This window comes from Phymastichus coffea, unplaced genomic scaffold (assembly GCF_024137745.1).
Source record: "Phymastichus coffea isolate CEN01 unplaced genomic scaffold, Cenicafe_Pcof_1.1 PCOF00095, whole genome shotgun sequence".
Lineage (NCBI taxonomy): Eukaryota > Metazoa > Arthropoda > Insecta > Hymenoptera > Eulophidae > Phymastichus > Phymastichus coffea.
This window is the reverse complement of record NW_026706906.1, coordinates 423,986-439,454: the sequence shown is the minus strand read 5'-3', so window position 1 is coordinate 439,454 and position 15,469 is coordinate 423,986. Positions and strand designations below refer to the sequence as shown.

Here is a 15,469-nt window from a genome sequence, read left to right as displayed (position 1 = left end):
CGCGCGTGTAAAGTCGTTACCGCGCGAAAAAAAAGGGCTATAGAGTAATAACTGTACTAACGCTTCGTCACGCCTAAATCGTTGCTTATGACCTGATGAAATAATTACAATGATTGGTATATTTTAATTCTAATGAAAGGGAAATGAAACTTTGGCACGACTATAACAATGTAATTAGGTCAAGAAAGAAAAAGATTAAATTATGATTTGTAAAAACCTTAGTCAATTTACTAGATATGATAAAATTAAAAAATATATACATTCGCTTTCATTTTAAACACGGCAGCTCTTTTCTCTTGAAAATAAAGATATCCATTTCAAGTTACGAAAATTCGTTTTAATATTGTCCACCCTCTGTTGGTGGAGGCGGAGGTGGAGGCGCCCGCGGTGGGAACGGTGGTGGTGGATGTGGTCCTCTCCAAGCTGGAGGTGCAGCTCTGGGCAGCGGTGGTTGGAATTGTCCAGGGAAAGGTGGTGGTGGCGCCGCACCCGTAGGTGGAGGTGGAGGTGGGAATTGTCCTTGTTGAGGCCATTGTGGAGGTCCCATCATTCTCTGCTGACTCGGCATTGGTGGCAATGGAGGAGGCATACCGGGTGGTAAAGGTGGTTGCGAGGGCATGTTGGGCATCGGCGGCATTGGTGGCGGTGGAATACTGCCTGGGAAACCTGCTGGTGGTGGTGGAACCGGTGGTGGCGGTGGATTGCCCATCGGTGGCATTGCCGGTACTGTGGGTGGAGGTGGTGGTGGCATTACCATGCCGTGCATCATGTGATGTTGAGCTGCCATTCCCATGGGTGGCATCGACGTCGGAATAAGTGGAGGTGCATCAGCAAACAGCTGGTGAGGCCTGTCAGCTTGACTGAGTGGATTTTGCGCGGCCAACAGACGTTCCGCTGCACTACCGTGACGTTCGCCTTTGGCATCTCTTTTGAAAGCGTACGATACAGATATTGGTCGGTTACAGAGGTACTGACCATTCATTGCTTCTATTGAAGCATCACTAGCATCAAATGACGCAAAGTTGATAAAAGCAAAACCTTTCGAATTTCCCGTTTCAGGGTCCCGCATAATCTGAAATTTGTTTTATATTTGATTTTACTCAGAAGTTATAGAAAAATGATAAAAACTAAGATTCTAATCTGCCAGAAATAAAAATAAGTTAAAGAGAGTAAGAAAATTCAACATACCTTTGGTGTTTGCAAAATCACTCCAAAAGCACTGAATGTGTCATATAGTAGTTTTTCATCTACTTCTGGATCTAAATTACCAATAAAAATATTGGCTCCAACATCAAGATTCTTTTGGTGGGCACTAGCCTTGTTAACTCGAATAGGTTTACCATACAACTTGATCATATTCATTATTTTTATTGCATAATCGGCATCCTCCTCCCCCATAAACTCAACAAATCCATACCCTTGATGTGTTTGAGTGACTCTGTCCTTTGGCATGTGGACATTAACTGTAAAACAAAGTTTGTAATTAGTTTAACTCTAATTTGAGTGGATATAAATTACTCACCCACAGGTCCAGACTGGACAAATAACTCCCAAAGGAGAGATTCACTAACTTTATCATCCAATCCTCCAACATAGATTGTGGCATCTGTAAACAAAGTTATACGTTATAGGTTATTTTGAATTTTTGTGAATTGCAGTATAACAAAATATATTTTGGTTGCGCATCAAAAAGAATATTAAATATGAAATTAATGTAATATATATTCCATTTTATTTAACATAAATTTCAACATAAATTGTTAATATTTACTAATATTTCAAAAACAAAAAATATTTATAGGTTATACAATAATTTCAACATTTCACATGTACTGAATACTTATGAGTTAAGATTTCAATTATAAATATTATGAAGTTATCTTAGCTACAGATTTCTTACATTTATATACGATTTTTTTATTTTTTAATAATAATAAATACCTTGATTACGCTCTGCTATCGGACCGGCCGCCATTATTGCGGTTGAGGTTCAACTTATTTTGTTTTACTGACGTATGCGATAATAGTGCTCAAACTCAATCGGTAACTTTAATTTGGTAGCAGATTTAATTAAAAAACTAAGAGGGAAAAGTTATAGATGAACTAAAAGAAAAGTAGTTTACATAGTTTAGAGTATTAGTGGTTTATAAATTACGTAATTAGGATACGTCGATTCAAATTCGAACGGGTCGGTTGTGTAATTTTTGTAATCCAAATTTTTTATCGATGAAGTGTAAAATATGAAAATTGTATTTGAAATCGTTAAAACACTTTTCGGAATTTATTATGTTATTAGCTTTGAAACTCTTAAGTATTATTAAATTAATTATCATAAATGTCGTATTTATTAACATTCTTAATTGTTAAATAATTGTAGCAATCAAATTGTTCAATGAAATACTTTAGTTTAACGATCCGAATTTAAAGAAAAAGAAGTATAAAAAATTAAAAAAAGCAAAAAATTAAAAAGCGTCCTTGTCTTTGAAACAAATTTCATTATAATAAACATAGTATCATACTTTTTACTATGAAAGAAAACTATTTGGTTTATTTCCAATGTCTAAGTTTTTTATAGTGTTTCAAGTTTCTGTTCTAAAAAAGAAAACGGGTTCACACTAATCTTATCAAGTGGTTGTCGATGTGCATAAGAATTAAAATTTAATTTGAGGCATATCATAAATACATATTTTAATTAAAAGTATGTCTAGTACTGGAAAAACTAATAGTCAGATGTGTATTTGAATGACTGCTTTTTTATTCTTCCATTGCGCAAGTTTTCCCGCTGTGATGCAGACAATTACAAATCAAAAATTGAATTGAATTTATTTTACAAAGATCTATTTAATCAAGTGTTCCAACTTATGAACCATATTTTAGATCTTCAATTTAATACAAAATTGCTTGTTTAATAAAGGCGAAAGCTGTATTAAAATTATTTTAAAACTCTATATAAAAAGATAGAATTACATATAATAGAATCGGCGTTGATTGTCGTCGATAATATATCTCCTATCCTTAGGAATTTCTTATACCAAGAGCTTGTTCTAATTCTGCTCGCTTTTGTTGAACTTTTGTGTAGAAGTATCGAGATACTGCTTCTTGAGCCCATGGCTGATAATAGAATTCTGCTCGTCGCTCTTCTTCCGGATTTCCAACAACGTCGGTCATAGTCTTGAGATCTCTTGTTTGCGATATAATCCATTTATTGATGAACTGTTGTGGATCCTTTGCGAAGCTAAGAAAAAATTCCCGATTGGTTTTCAACTGATTGATTGTTTCAACTGTTTCATGAATTTTGTTGTCAAGGCTTTGAATTTCTTGTTGACTTGCAGTTGACAACAGAAAATTATTCATTTGCGTCTTCAATGTATCGTCAACTTCGACGTCGATATCGTAACAAGCAGTTTGCTTAGTTTCTGTACCTGTAATTGAAATAAATTTTCTTTAAGCAAGCAAATTATTATTATTTTGAGAATTTTGTGAATTACCTTCTACACTAATCACATGATTAATAACGATTGGATCAGGTGGGTGAAGAAGTGGATTCAATCGTTGAGGAATTTCAGCGAATTTCATCCTTGGGCATGCAAAAATTTGTTCCAAATATTTATCACAATTAATGTATTCACGCTCGTGACTATCTTGAAGTTTGTGTGTTTTTATGTACTGCCAAAGTGCTGATATAATAACAGGCCTTGTTTGTGTGTGAACTCCTAATAAGCGCGCTAATCGAGGATCGAGTTTGAACTAGAAATGAAAAATAAAGAAATTAAAATCAACATAATTATTGTTATTATTCAAAGTTTTCGATATACCTGTAGAGGCTGATAATCAAGAAGCAGTAGTATCGTACATCGAACATTCTTGTCACCTGGTCTTTTCACCTGAAAGCCATCAGTCTCTTGCGTTGTTAAAGTACGATGCCACTCAACTAAATGATTGTCTGGCCCATACAAATCCTTGTCCAATTCAATTACCAAGCTTTTGAAGAAAGAAGAAAATTTCCTCTTGACCTTTAAAAAATAGAACAAAATGAGCTGATATAGACAAGATGTTTTGAATTTTTTGAAAATTCAATCAGCTAACCTTGTTGGGATCATTTTTATTATCATCTAATAATCTTCCTTCTACTCTAAGCTCCCATGAAGCCACTGAACCTTCTTCATTTTCAGTTGCTTCTTTTGCTGGGTAAAACGTATTTGAAATAAAAATCCTTAATTTACGTTTCTGTTTCATAGGACGTTTTAAAGCTTCTTGAATATCTAGTCGCTTTCTCATTATTGTAGCATCTAACTTTCTTTCAAATGCAAGTAAATCCATGTAAGCTTGTGATTCAGGTACTAAATCACGTACTTTTTGAGGTAGGATTTTGTCAGCTAACTTTTTCTTCTTTTTAGACGTAGAATGTGAAAAATCGCTGTTCCAAAAATACCTAGATAAGTTTTCACGAAAAGTAACGAATTCATAAAATTAAAAGAAACTTTGAAAAACTTTGGTGATGATGTCACCATGATGAGGTTGATGAGATTTATTTCAAATCAAACATATAAAAAAATAAAAATAATATAACTCAGATATAATTTTGAATGAATAAAATATATTTATTATTAAAAAAGAAGTTAATGAATGATGAGAAAAATTTCTAGTAATGATACTCTTACGGTTTTTGTTGTGACATTGGTATACGTTGATCAGCACCTCTTTTACCACCAGGAGGGGTAGCCATGGGACCCTGTCTCATATTAGAATAAGGTTGATTGGGCCTCATCATACCTGGACCAGGTCCTGAACCCATTTGAGGTGGAGGTGTAAATCCTGTCCTCTGTTGCATCTTGTTTTTGCATGAAAGCAAAAAGTAGTAAGTAAAATTCTAGCTATGTCACTGATTCTTATCAAGTATAACTAACAACTTACAGGAAAATTAGGACTGGAATACTGTCTCATGTTTGGTGGTACAGATGGTGATGGGTATCGCTGTGGTGGTGGCCCATTGCTGGCTGCATTTGGCACAGGAAACCGCTGTGCCATTTTTGCAGATTACCAATTTCCTTATTAACTTGATAGCAAAGGTTAATGGATCAGCTAGAAAATCTAAGACCATTGAAATATAACAAATGTTAACATCTCTATAATAAAGCACAGAGCATCATGCACAGTTCATAAACTGAAAATTTGAAGTCACCCGGAAAAATCAGGTAACTAGACATCACATTAAATGAGTATTTACCACAAGTTTAATTGTGAACAAATAATTCGTTGGTGAATAATCAAGATAACTAAAAACTTACCTACGCTTTGCAACGCTTGGGGAAGTAGTGACTGTGGTCTGTAGTATACAGTGCAGGACAATGTATCAATCGTATTCGTATATCTTTAACCGAGGTCTTGTATGAATGCACTAATACTAACGTGGTGCAGTACTGCCAACGAAGTGAAGCAAAATGGTTTGAAGCTTATAATTCCAGATAATACAGTGCCGGCACTATACCGTCAGAATGCGCGGCACCGTGACGTCCAAATGTATCCGCATTCTGCAAGCACGCCGTGCCTTCCACGCCGTACGCTCATTGTGCCTGCATTGTGACAGCACACATGGTAACAATCGTTTGGCACGGCGTGCGGAAATTATGCCGACACTATGCCTTTCTGTTTTGTTGCACGAAATGCTTGCAGAATGCACGCATTGTGACGGCATTTTGAAAAAATTTATGCTGTATATTATTATTATTATTATATTATTATTATTATTGGTTTTTAAATAAAATTTTCAAATTTTATTTATTATTTTTTATTTTTTATAAACATTTAAATTATTAAAATAATTAAAAAAATTTATATCTTTATTTTCATGGATAATATAATAAATAATTTCTATATAAATAATACATATATATAGTCCAGTCATTACGGTGTTCGAAAAAATAATAATAGTACATTACGATACAAGTGCGGGAAAGTAGATTCTGGTCTCGTGTGGCGTTTACACCCGAGCGAAGCGAGGGTGGAAGGGGACACGAGACGAGAAACTCTTTCCCGAACATGTGCCGTACCGTATTTTTTGATACGACGTGTGGAAAGTGCGATTTTCAACGCACGTTTTCTGCCGAGCGTGCGGGAAAGACGCACTTTGCGCACGGAGTGTCGAAAAATATATATTTTTCCGAACACCGCGTTATTTTTACTTTCGTCGAGGAAGAACGCGTAAATAATGAGAAAAATAGTCTTGGTTTATGAGAGGTATCAGAATAATGTTTATTAATAATTTTAATGAAAAAGCAGTACTTATTTAGTATTTGTTTATATCTTTTTTTCTAGTTATCGTATAGAGATAAGCCTTGCGGCATTAGATTTATGATAAAATTTAACACAAGGATTGATATTTATTAAAATTAAATTAATTTATTTTAACAACAATATCTTACATTGTTTGCAGAAATATTAAAAATGATAATCGGTTATATACTGGATAAATGAATACGGTTATGATAATGGTTATATACTGGATAAAGAAGACTAGTACATATAATCATTTATAATTTTTAACATTTCTGCAAACACTGAAAATTATTGTTGTTAAAATAAATTAATTTAATTTCGAAAGATATTGAACCTCGTAAAAAATGTTAACAGAAATCTCATATTGTAAGTCTTATCTCGATACGACAATTAGAAACAAAACTGTAAGCAAATAAGTAAATAAAATTTTTAAAGTTATAAGAATAGTAATAATAAGATTATTATTATAAAGTGATATAGGTTTAGGCAATAATGGATATGTTTAGCAAATTTAAAGTTAAACATTAATTTAATGAATATTAAATAAGTTATAGAAAGTAAAGTGTTCAACTGAACTACATATTTTTAAATATCGCAGCACACTGCCTAAATTAAAAATTCTTACGTCACATTGCGACCTTCTCATTCAAGCACCAAAACTCAACTCCCTCTTTTTCTTGAACAGAGCTACCACCTAACTTATAGTTAACGCCATCTAGTTTTCTTTTCAAATATTAATCTTCATTAAACATAACAAAATGTTTTTTTGATTCAAATTATTAATAAACAATGTTTCGATACCACTCATAAACTATAACTATTTTTTCTATTATGTATACATGTGCTAAACATGTGCTTTCAAGACCACTAGGACTAGTATGAATTCCAGATACCCTAGAAACACTCTGATTGTAATTTACAATGCCGTCCATGTGTATCGGCAATTCGGGATCCTTCTTCCCTTATTTCAGGATTTACTGGCCTTCTTGGGTCTACAAATATCCAGGGCAATTTCAACACTCCGCCATTTGCTAATGCAACTGAATGAATAACATTCCGGTTGAAATATTTGAAATCGAAGAGTAAATCGTGGAACAATTCGATATTAAATTAAATTATTCACCTAGGATGTGTTTGCTAGTTCCTTTCTCGTTAATCGTTTCTTGCATTGAATCAATTGACAAATGTAATATAAAAGCTTGCTTCTCCACAATAGGTCACTTTGTGTTAGTTAATAATGAGAAAGCTACAACATAAAATTATTATTGTTAGTGTTAAATATGAATTGATATGGATCTAACAATTTTTATTTTAAGCAATTTACTTGTAGTATTGCTTTGAGTTTTTCCCTCATACAATTCTTTCCGTAGCTTTTTTACATAGCTATTTCCGTTCTTCAACTTTTATCGTTAAAGTAACTATAAACAACCCAGTTTTCGGAATGAATAGTATGTACTGGTCCCTTATTATTGATTATTATTGATCCAGGTACGACATGAAGAAGATACAAATTGAGAGTATCTATAAATAATTAAACAAGATTTTGAGTAAACATAAATAGTTTTCGCAAAGTCCTTTTTATTATAGATGTAATAAATTAACTTTTATAAGCATCATCTATTCCTTGATTCATGATAGCAACCAGATTTGGATTGATATATTTGTATAAAACTGACCGATTACTCAACACTTGACCCTGCGAGTGAACACGTTCGATTGAACGTCTTTGGCGAGAAAACTAATTCTCATACGAAGGCAATGAATTTTGAAAAATATATCACAATCTTTATGGAAGCTTTTAAGCTTTTAAATAGTTTTACACACCTTGTGAGCAATTAGATTCTGCGAGTTGCTATAAGTAAGCGAGTATCCGGACAATACATCAGTCTTTCTGTCGGCAGTGAAGATGTAAGTAGTACATCCAGCAGAAGTTGCAACAGCGCTTGCACTTTCTGGAAAGACGTGCGCTCGGTCGTGCTCATCCAAAATAACTATACCACGTAGAAAAATATCGGTTAATGCATGTAACAAAATTGACTGCTTGATTTGGTTATTTGACTTTGTCAGTCTATCCAGTAGCTGTCCGTTTATTGGTTGAAAGTATATATCATTCCATTTCCAGTGGTCCAAAAAATTAATAATACTCTTAATTTTACGTCGACTTTAGAGGTCGCGATTGAAAATACGGATAAAATAAAAAATTACGTTACTTGTTGCAAGCAATGCGCACTGAGGTGGATGCGGAAAGTGCCTACTTCCACGTTGAACATACAAAACTATCTTGTTAAAAGCCTTTGATGTTATTGACTCGTGATTGCCAAATTATTTCATCTTTCGTTGACTCTATTCCATACAGCTATAATAATAAATTGTTAATATAAGTCACACGAAAATTAAAATCAGTTTATCTATCGTTCAAGTTTGATATAACAGTTTCACCTTTCCTGACGATATAACAGCTACAATCACTTTATGTAAATCAAATTTATCACGAACTAAATCGGCTTGTTGATTTGATTACTGTGGTTCAAAGCCCAAAGTTCCTTGCATGAAAACGTTTATCTGGTTTGCTTATAAAAGAGAAGATAAATCAACAATTTAGATATTAACAACTCAAAAGAATACTGCAATAACTTAAAAATTAAAACCTAGCGAACGCAATACATTAGTTTATTTAGTCAGTTCAACGTTTGACAAAACTAAAACAATTAAATAAATTAAACTAATAAAAAATTTATTTGTAAAGAGTTAACAAGCTAAGAAAATATTGTTATCTAATAATAATTCAACAATATAGTTGATTTTATATTGATACTCAAAAGCCTGAAAATAATATTTTCAAACGCTTAATAAACACTAGAACCCTCATGCTGACGAAAAATTTAAGATAAAAATTTCAACTTTTTAAAATTATGCTTTCATAAAAAAATCATAATGAAAAATCAAACTCCACACTTAAATGTTGATTCGCCTACACGTATATGCTACTTACATGAACTAGTAACATCATGACCGGACAGCAACTATTCGTAAAAGAAAGTTAGTTAATATATTGATTTATTGAATTAGAATAAAGATGTACTTGAAACTCAAAATTGACGGAATTTCATCTAACGGTTAACTAAAACAATTAAAATTATATTGATTGTGCTTGATCACGATCTGACATTGGCAACTCAACAATTTCAACGGTTACAATATTTGTGAGATAGATTCCTCTCTAGTCTAGATAATATTTTGTTGGACTAAACTGACAGTATATTGTCCTCAGAGGAGAGTAAAAATCTACACGTTTTCCTTTTTAACGCTTGTTGTGATTGATAAGAACAATCGGCCGCAATGATCGCAGGCTTAAATAGTGAACTATTTGTTACATATGCTAATTTTTCAGATTGAGCTTCATTTATGCTAAGTTCAGTTATGGTAATTTTTGTAATCTAAAAACAAATTTCATTTATTCTAAAATATGTAATATTTATTCGAATCAAATAAGTCAATATTTCTTGCATCGCTAGATTCGTATATTAGTTTCTTATATTCACCTTTTGATATGATGACTCTAATATTACTTTTTTGCTATCTAAATTAGTAACATACAAAAAGTCTCTCCATCCATATCTCGTGAAATAATTTTAGGGCTTTTCTCAAATAATACCACGCGCTTTCTGTTATTACTGCCGGTTCTAATAGATATTGCAGATATGTTTCTTGGAAGTATAGTGTAAACTGGTAAGATCCATGAACACTGGTGCCAAATATAGTGTTAATTGTTATTGATTGAGGCTCTGATTTAGGTTCAAATATATTGATATAAAACAATAGTGCTAAATTGCTTTCTCCTTTCAAGCAAACATAATTTGATGCTGCTCAAATACACCTGTAATAAGTTATCTCCATAAATAAAAAACTCTATTTTAAAATAATTAAGATAATTTTGATATAAAATATTTACTCGGTTTCTTGAGATATGAAAGGTGCAGAAATTTTCTTATTTTTCAATTTTTCTCCAGTTTTACTATGATATGAGGTGACCTCAATACCATTATTATAAATTGGTAGAATGTGATGTAAGGTTCCATTCTTAATGTACCATTAAACATCTTCAATCCTGCAAACATTACAACAGTATTACTTGATTGAATTGCCTATGAAAATACACATAAAATGCATTGCATATTTTATCGAACATGTAATATAAACAAATTCTATCAATATCTCATTACAAGATATTGAAAAAATATAGACTTGTGAAAAATTCTGTGTATCATACAATTATTAATTGTAAATTTAATAGTGCACAGCAAAAAAATTGACAAAGTAAAACCTTTCACTATTGTAAAGCCCTGCTGTAGAATAAGATATAAATGGAGAATCAATTCTGAAATAAACATTACAAAATTAAAATATGTATAAAAGTGATTTTTAATACTTTTTTATTGGATTATAAAATATTCAAATTCATGTAGCATTAAACTCATTAGTTGTCATATCTATTTATCATTAGTCGAAGAGCAGATTAATAAAAATTAGTTTGAAATTATAAATTGAGTGAATTATGAGAAAAACTAATACCTGTCTCAATTTTGTTCTGCTAATGTCCATTCATTTATTATATGTTCAGTAGCTAAATTGCAATAACAGACTAAAGCTGGGACACCACCATTCACTGAAATCAATTCTCCACTTGTAACATTACTGAATGCTTGTATGCGACCAGCACATCCTTTTTCTAGTACTATCCTCCATAATAGTTGTCTTACGTTACGATATATATGTCAATTTTCAATTTATTCTAACAAACATATTATTCAAACTATTAAATTTGAATATAAAAATACCTATTTTAACACTTAAAGCTGCAATAACATTTTCTTCAGTTGTAACAACTACTTTTTTAGCCATTGAAACAGTATCAAAACTAGCAAACTTCATTTTTCCTACATAATTTTGTCTCCTGGAATAAAAATGAATGATGAAATATTTTTTATTGAAATTAGTAAGATTATTCATCAAATTATGAATAGGTTTTAATAAAACTAATTCAAAACTTTTTAATTAAATGCACTACATAGATAATCAATCATAGGTATAAGGTTTGCTTATTGAATTATGATAGAATCATACATGCAATTTGGATTATACTTGATATATCGGTGAGAATTGAGAAAGAACTAAATTGAGTGATTCTGTAGATTTAAGGAATGAACACTGTTGTACAAATGATAATGTATATATGTACATGTACTGAATAATCTAAATATTATTAAGTTAATAAATATCACAATTAATTTAATATAATTAATTATATAAGAAAATAACAATAATTGGCAGAAATATGCAGAATACCATTGGCAATAAATTATCAAAATAAATATTGTAGAGAAATAAAAATGTAATAAACGTGTACAAGGCCACAGCTTACATGGAGAAATCTTCTACTCCTACTTAATTAATAGGATTCTAAAAAAAACCACAAAGTATCATTTTTTTTAAATAACTTTAAATGAAATTGAATAAGACAAAATAAATAACACTTATCTAAATACAGCCTTCCGGTGACTTTGATGATTTTCAATTGAATCTAATTTCTTCTATTCATTATAACGAGCGCCAGAGAGAGAGAGATGAATACAACGCGTCAAAATACTACGGAAATATGTTATGGGTCGCGAAACAGTTTGCTGGTGACCGTTTTTTCTTCAGTTTTGTTCGAGTTTGGAATGCCGATAATGAGCGCTAGATTAAGCAGACTATTCAATGATTAATTGCTGAACCAATAGTGACTAGCGCAAATGGCTCATTAGTAATAACGAAGTCGGTTATTTTCAAGTCGCACCACCAAAATCCGATACTATTACAATGATCCCTTCAATTATGATATTTGAGAAGGCTAGTTATGCGAACGAAGAGTATTTCAGGCTTTACAAATAAAATAGGTTTAGAGTAATTTATTGAGTTGAACCTGTAAGAAGGAAAAATATGACAATGCGACATCGTCAGTCGTCCTGAGATAGGAAAAGTTAGGTCTCTCAACCATCACTTTGAGATTAGTTGACGACTTCCTCACAACCTTTGTAGCGTTTTTTACTCTTGGTAATTTTTCTTCTAAATCTAGTTTTTTCAAAGAAAAAATTCTCAAAGATCATGGTAGTTCTAGATGTGAATATTTTTTCCTCGAAAGCAATAGATTTAGGAGAAAAATTACTAAGAATAAAAAGTGCTTGGAAATAGTCAAAGAATACATATACAGTTTTTCGAACTGTTTTTGACAAATTTTTTATTTTGCGATAATTTGGACATTTGCAAAAAATTGAAAAGTTACTTGAAACGTTTTTAAAAAATTTGAACGTATTCTTTGAGTGATTTTAAGAACTTTTTATTCTAGGTAATTTTGCCGGTTTGTACATGTTTGCTGAGAAAAAAAATCATAAACGTAATAGACATAATTTTGATAAAGATGAAAGTGAAAAATTAAATCTTGAACAATGGATTCTCAAAGTTCAGACATTTACTCCACCAGCTAAAAAGGTTCCAGCTCGATGACATATGAAGAAATCTTTTAAAATTTGATTTAAAAAAAAAGCAAAAAATTCATGTTTTTTTTTAAAGAAACTGATTTTTATATAATTAATATTTTTTTAGAGCAATTTCATCTACACCATCGGTAAGGGTAAGTTTTGAGTTTTCGAAACATGTCACTCTCAATTTTTTTAGTCACCGATAGCGTGAGTTACAAAGCCTCAAATACCAGTGTACCGCTTATGCCATTTTGAGCCTTTAAGGATTAATACGATTTATTCTGGTGTTTTTCATCCTGTTAGCGAGAAAAAAATTTATTTAATTTATCTGTGATCTTAAATGATAGATAAATATACGAAGCTTAAATGTAAAATTCACATTTGCAAAAATATTTTAAAAAAAGAATTTACAAACAGTAATTAATGAATTATTCTTGGAGTTTATTTATGAGGAAAAATAGTTGATAAAATGAATTATAGAACAGAGAAAACAGGGGAATGAACTGTGATTTTAATTGATTACCTTCCGAATTGTCGACATTAGGATTCTCAAATTTACGTTGAGCCATCGATTTCGAAAGATAGCATTCTGTTTGGAACGTCGTGAACGCTCTTTCAGACTTTTTAAACCCTTAATCATATAAAAGTCAAATCAACCTCTCCTTTGGTAAACCCCTTGAAATTCGGATTCCTGTTTATTGCCTCTGTAAATAATATCTTTAATATAATTTCTTATATTATATAACAGTTTATAATTTTAAATAGAAAGGTATTGGGGACAGGAGAGCAAGAATAAGCAACTACCTTATTGTTTTTTTGTTAATTTTATTTCACAAGGTCAGCTATAAGGTTTTTGAATTAATCGCACGCGTGAACAAGACTGCACTGCTCGAGAGGTCAGGATAGAGTGTCGTCGCTTTTTTTCCACTCCCCGCTTCATTCACTCGGCTTTCCCTCTCCTTGTCATTTTTTGCATAGGCGTAGATAAATGAGGTCTGAAGGAGGCCAGTGTCGCACTTCCCTCCGCTTCGCTCGTGGTTCGCCGGGCGGCCCCGGGAATAACCCTTATGTTATTGCCGGGCCGTAAGACCAAAAAAAATCATCTGCCGTAGGTCATGGCAGCCTCGGGAAGTGGCACAGCCCGTATCTCCTTCCCGAGCTGTAGCGTACGGCCCTGGATCTGCCCAATAGCAGCCATGCTCGTCAAACGAGCGAAGCCATGGAGAGTGGCCGTTTCAATCAATTTCTGACATGTATTTACGGCGGAGGCGGATGGTCGCGACGACACACTTTCCCACCATCGCGCGCAGACTTAATTTTTTTTTTTTTTTTGTCGCAACGCGCGATGCACATGTTTTGACGTATCGAGTCGCTAGCGCTTCGCATATACTTTACTGTCTAAGGCCTCTTACCGAAGAAGAAAATTCGGGTTTTCTCTGGCGCGCCGCGTCATGAATCACGGTTTATCGCACGTTGTTCAACGCGTAACCGAGGTAGAAAGATTGCTGGTGTCTTCCGAGCAGACGTTCCACAGCTGTGGACATCTACTTTTTTCGATCCGTAACAAAAGGTAAATTGTTTGTTAGAGTTATATAATTATCGCCACCTCGTATATGATATATTTACCTATACAAGCATAAAAAATATCGTCCCTTTCAACTTGAACTGACTAGTTCCTTGGCTTTTGTAAATGACGCCAACCAATAAATTTTCGTTGATGTCAAACGACTCTAATAAATATTTAGAGATACAATCTCTAAGATTGAATCCACCTAAATAATGGAAATAAGAAACCTGTAAAAAAAAAATGAAATGTAAAGTTACAAAAATACTGCTATAATATTTATACATACATCATCGAAAACTTCATGGCTGATGTCTTCAAAGCCTTGGATGTCAGCGACAGTCTTAAAAGGGAGGCAAGCAAGACGTTTTGGTCTCGATTTTGATCGCCGATCACGAGTCTTCGAACGGTGGAATAGGTCTTGCTGTTTTCTACAATTAATTTGTTTATTAGATGGCTCATCGTTTCTTTTTATTAATTGTATTAAGAAAAATGTACATGTAAGCTGATCCTTTATATTCTTCATATCCTTTTCCAGCTCACTAAATTAAACGAACATTAATTCTCTTATATATACTGTACATTTAAATTTATATCATATTTGAAAATGTCTTACTCTTGGCGATCTAGAAGTTTTTGGACATTCTGCTGGATTTCCCTAATAAAAATCGATTTTAGTAATTTTAAAAATAAATATAAACCATACATTCGCAAATAAAAATAATAACGGAGAATTCCGGCTCGCCGGCTTCTCTCTCACATTCTCGTTCTGTTTGTAGCATTCGGACTGATAGTGTATTTGTGTACACTTTCATGTTTGTTTTCTCTGTTTAAGGTGAAGCGAACAAGTGGATTGGTGGAACGAGGAGCGACAGACGGATCGACCAGGAGCAGGACGAAGAGTTATACGGGAGAGCGAGAGAGACGGAGAGAGCGCAAGCTATGTGTGCATCCGACGAACGTGTAACAAAGAACGAAAGATCGGCAGTATGGCAACGGTTGACCAAGTACATGAACATGCGTACCGACGTTTATCTGGTAGTTGGTAGTTTTTGCGTTGGAGTTTTCGGACGAGAAGTGATGTGGGGCTTCGCCACCATCGTTTTGCTTT

The 15,469-nt window shown here is 32.8% G+C and overlaps 2 protein-coding genes and 1 pseudogene across 2 annotated transcripts; all 3 read right to left on the bottom strand.

Moving 5' to 3' along the window:
- Window positions 1–215: 215 nt before the first annotated feature.
- On the bottom strand, window positions 216–2,221 carry LOC131669614 (splicing factor 3B subunit 4). Its single transcript, XM_058944618.1, has 4 exons — window positions 1,942–2,221; window positions 1,523–1,606; window positions 1,189–1,463; window positions 216–1,072 (listed from the first exon to the last, which is right to left on the bottom strand). Exons 1-4 carry the CDS (start codon window positions 1,973–1,975, stop codon window positions 338–340), a joined length of 1,128 nt encoding a protein of 375 aa, XP_058800601.1. The 5' UTR covers window positions 1,976–2,221; the 3' UTR covers window positions 216–337.
- Window positions 2,222–2,585: 364 nt separating this feature from the next.
- Window positions 2,586–6,917, bottom strand: LOC131669611 (brahma-associated protein of 60 kDa). Its single transcript, XM_058944613.1, has 8 exons — window positions 6,902–6,917; window positions 5,289–5,420; window positions 4,915–5,091; window positions 4,662–4,831; window positions 4,087–4,432; window positions 3,816–4,013; window positions 3,489–3,747; window positions 2,586–3,422 (listed from the first exon to the last, which is right to left on the bottom strand). The coding sequence occupies exons 3-8, from the start codon at window positions 5,026–5,028 to the stop codon at window positions 3,016–3,018; spliced, it is 1,494 nt and encodes a 497-aa protein (XP_058800596.1). The 5' UTR covers window positions 5,029–5,091; window positions 5,289–5,420; window positions 6,902–6,917; the 3' UTR covers window positions 2,586–3,015.
- On the bottom strand, window positions 6,667–15,173 carry LOC131669619 (ER membrane protein complex subunit 1-like; annotated as a pseudogene).
- Between the last annotated feature and the right edge of the window lie 296 nt (window positions 15,174–15,469).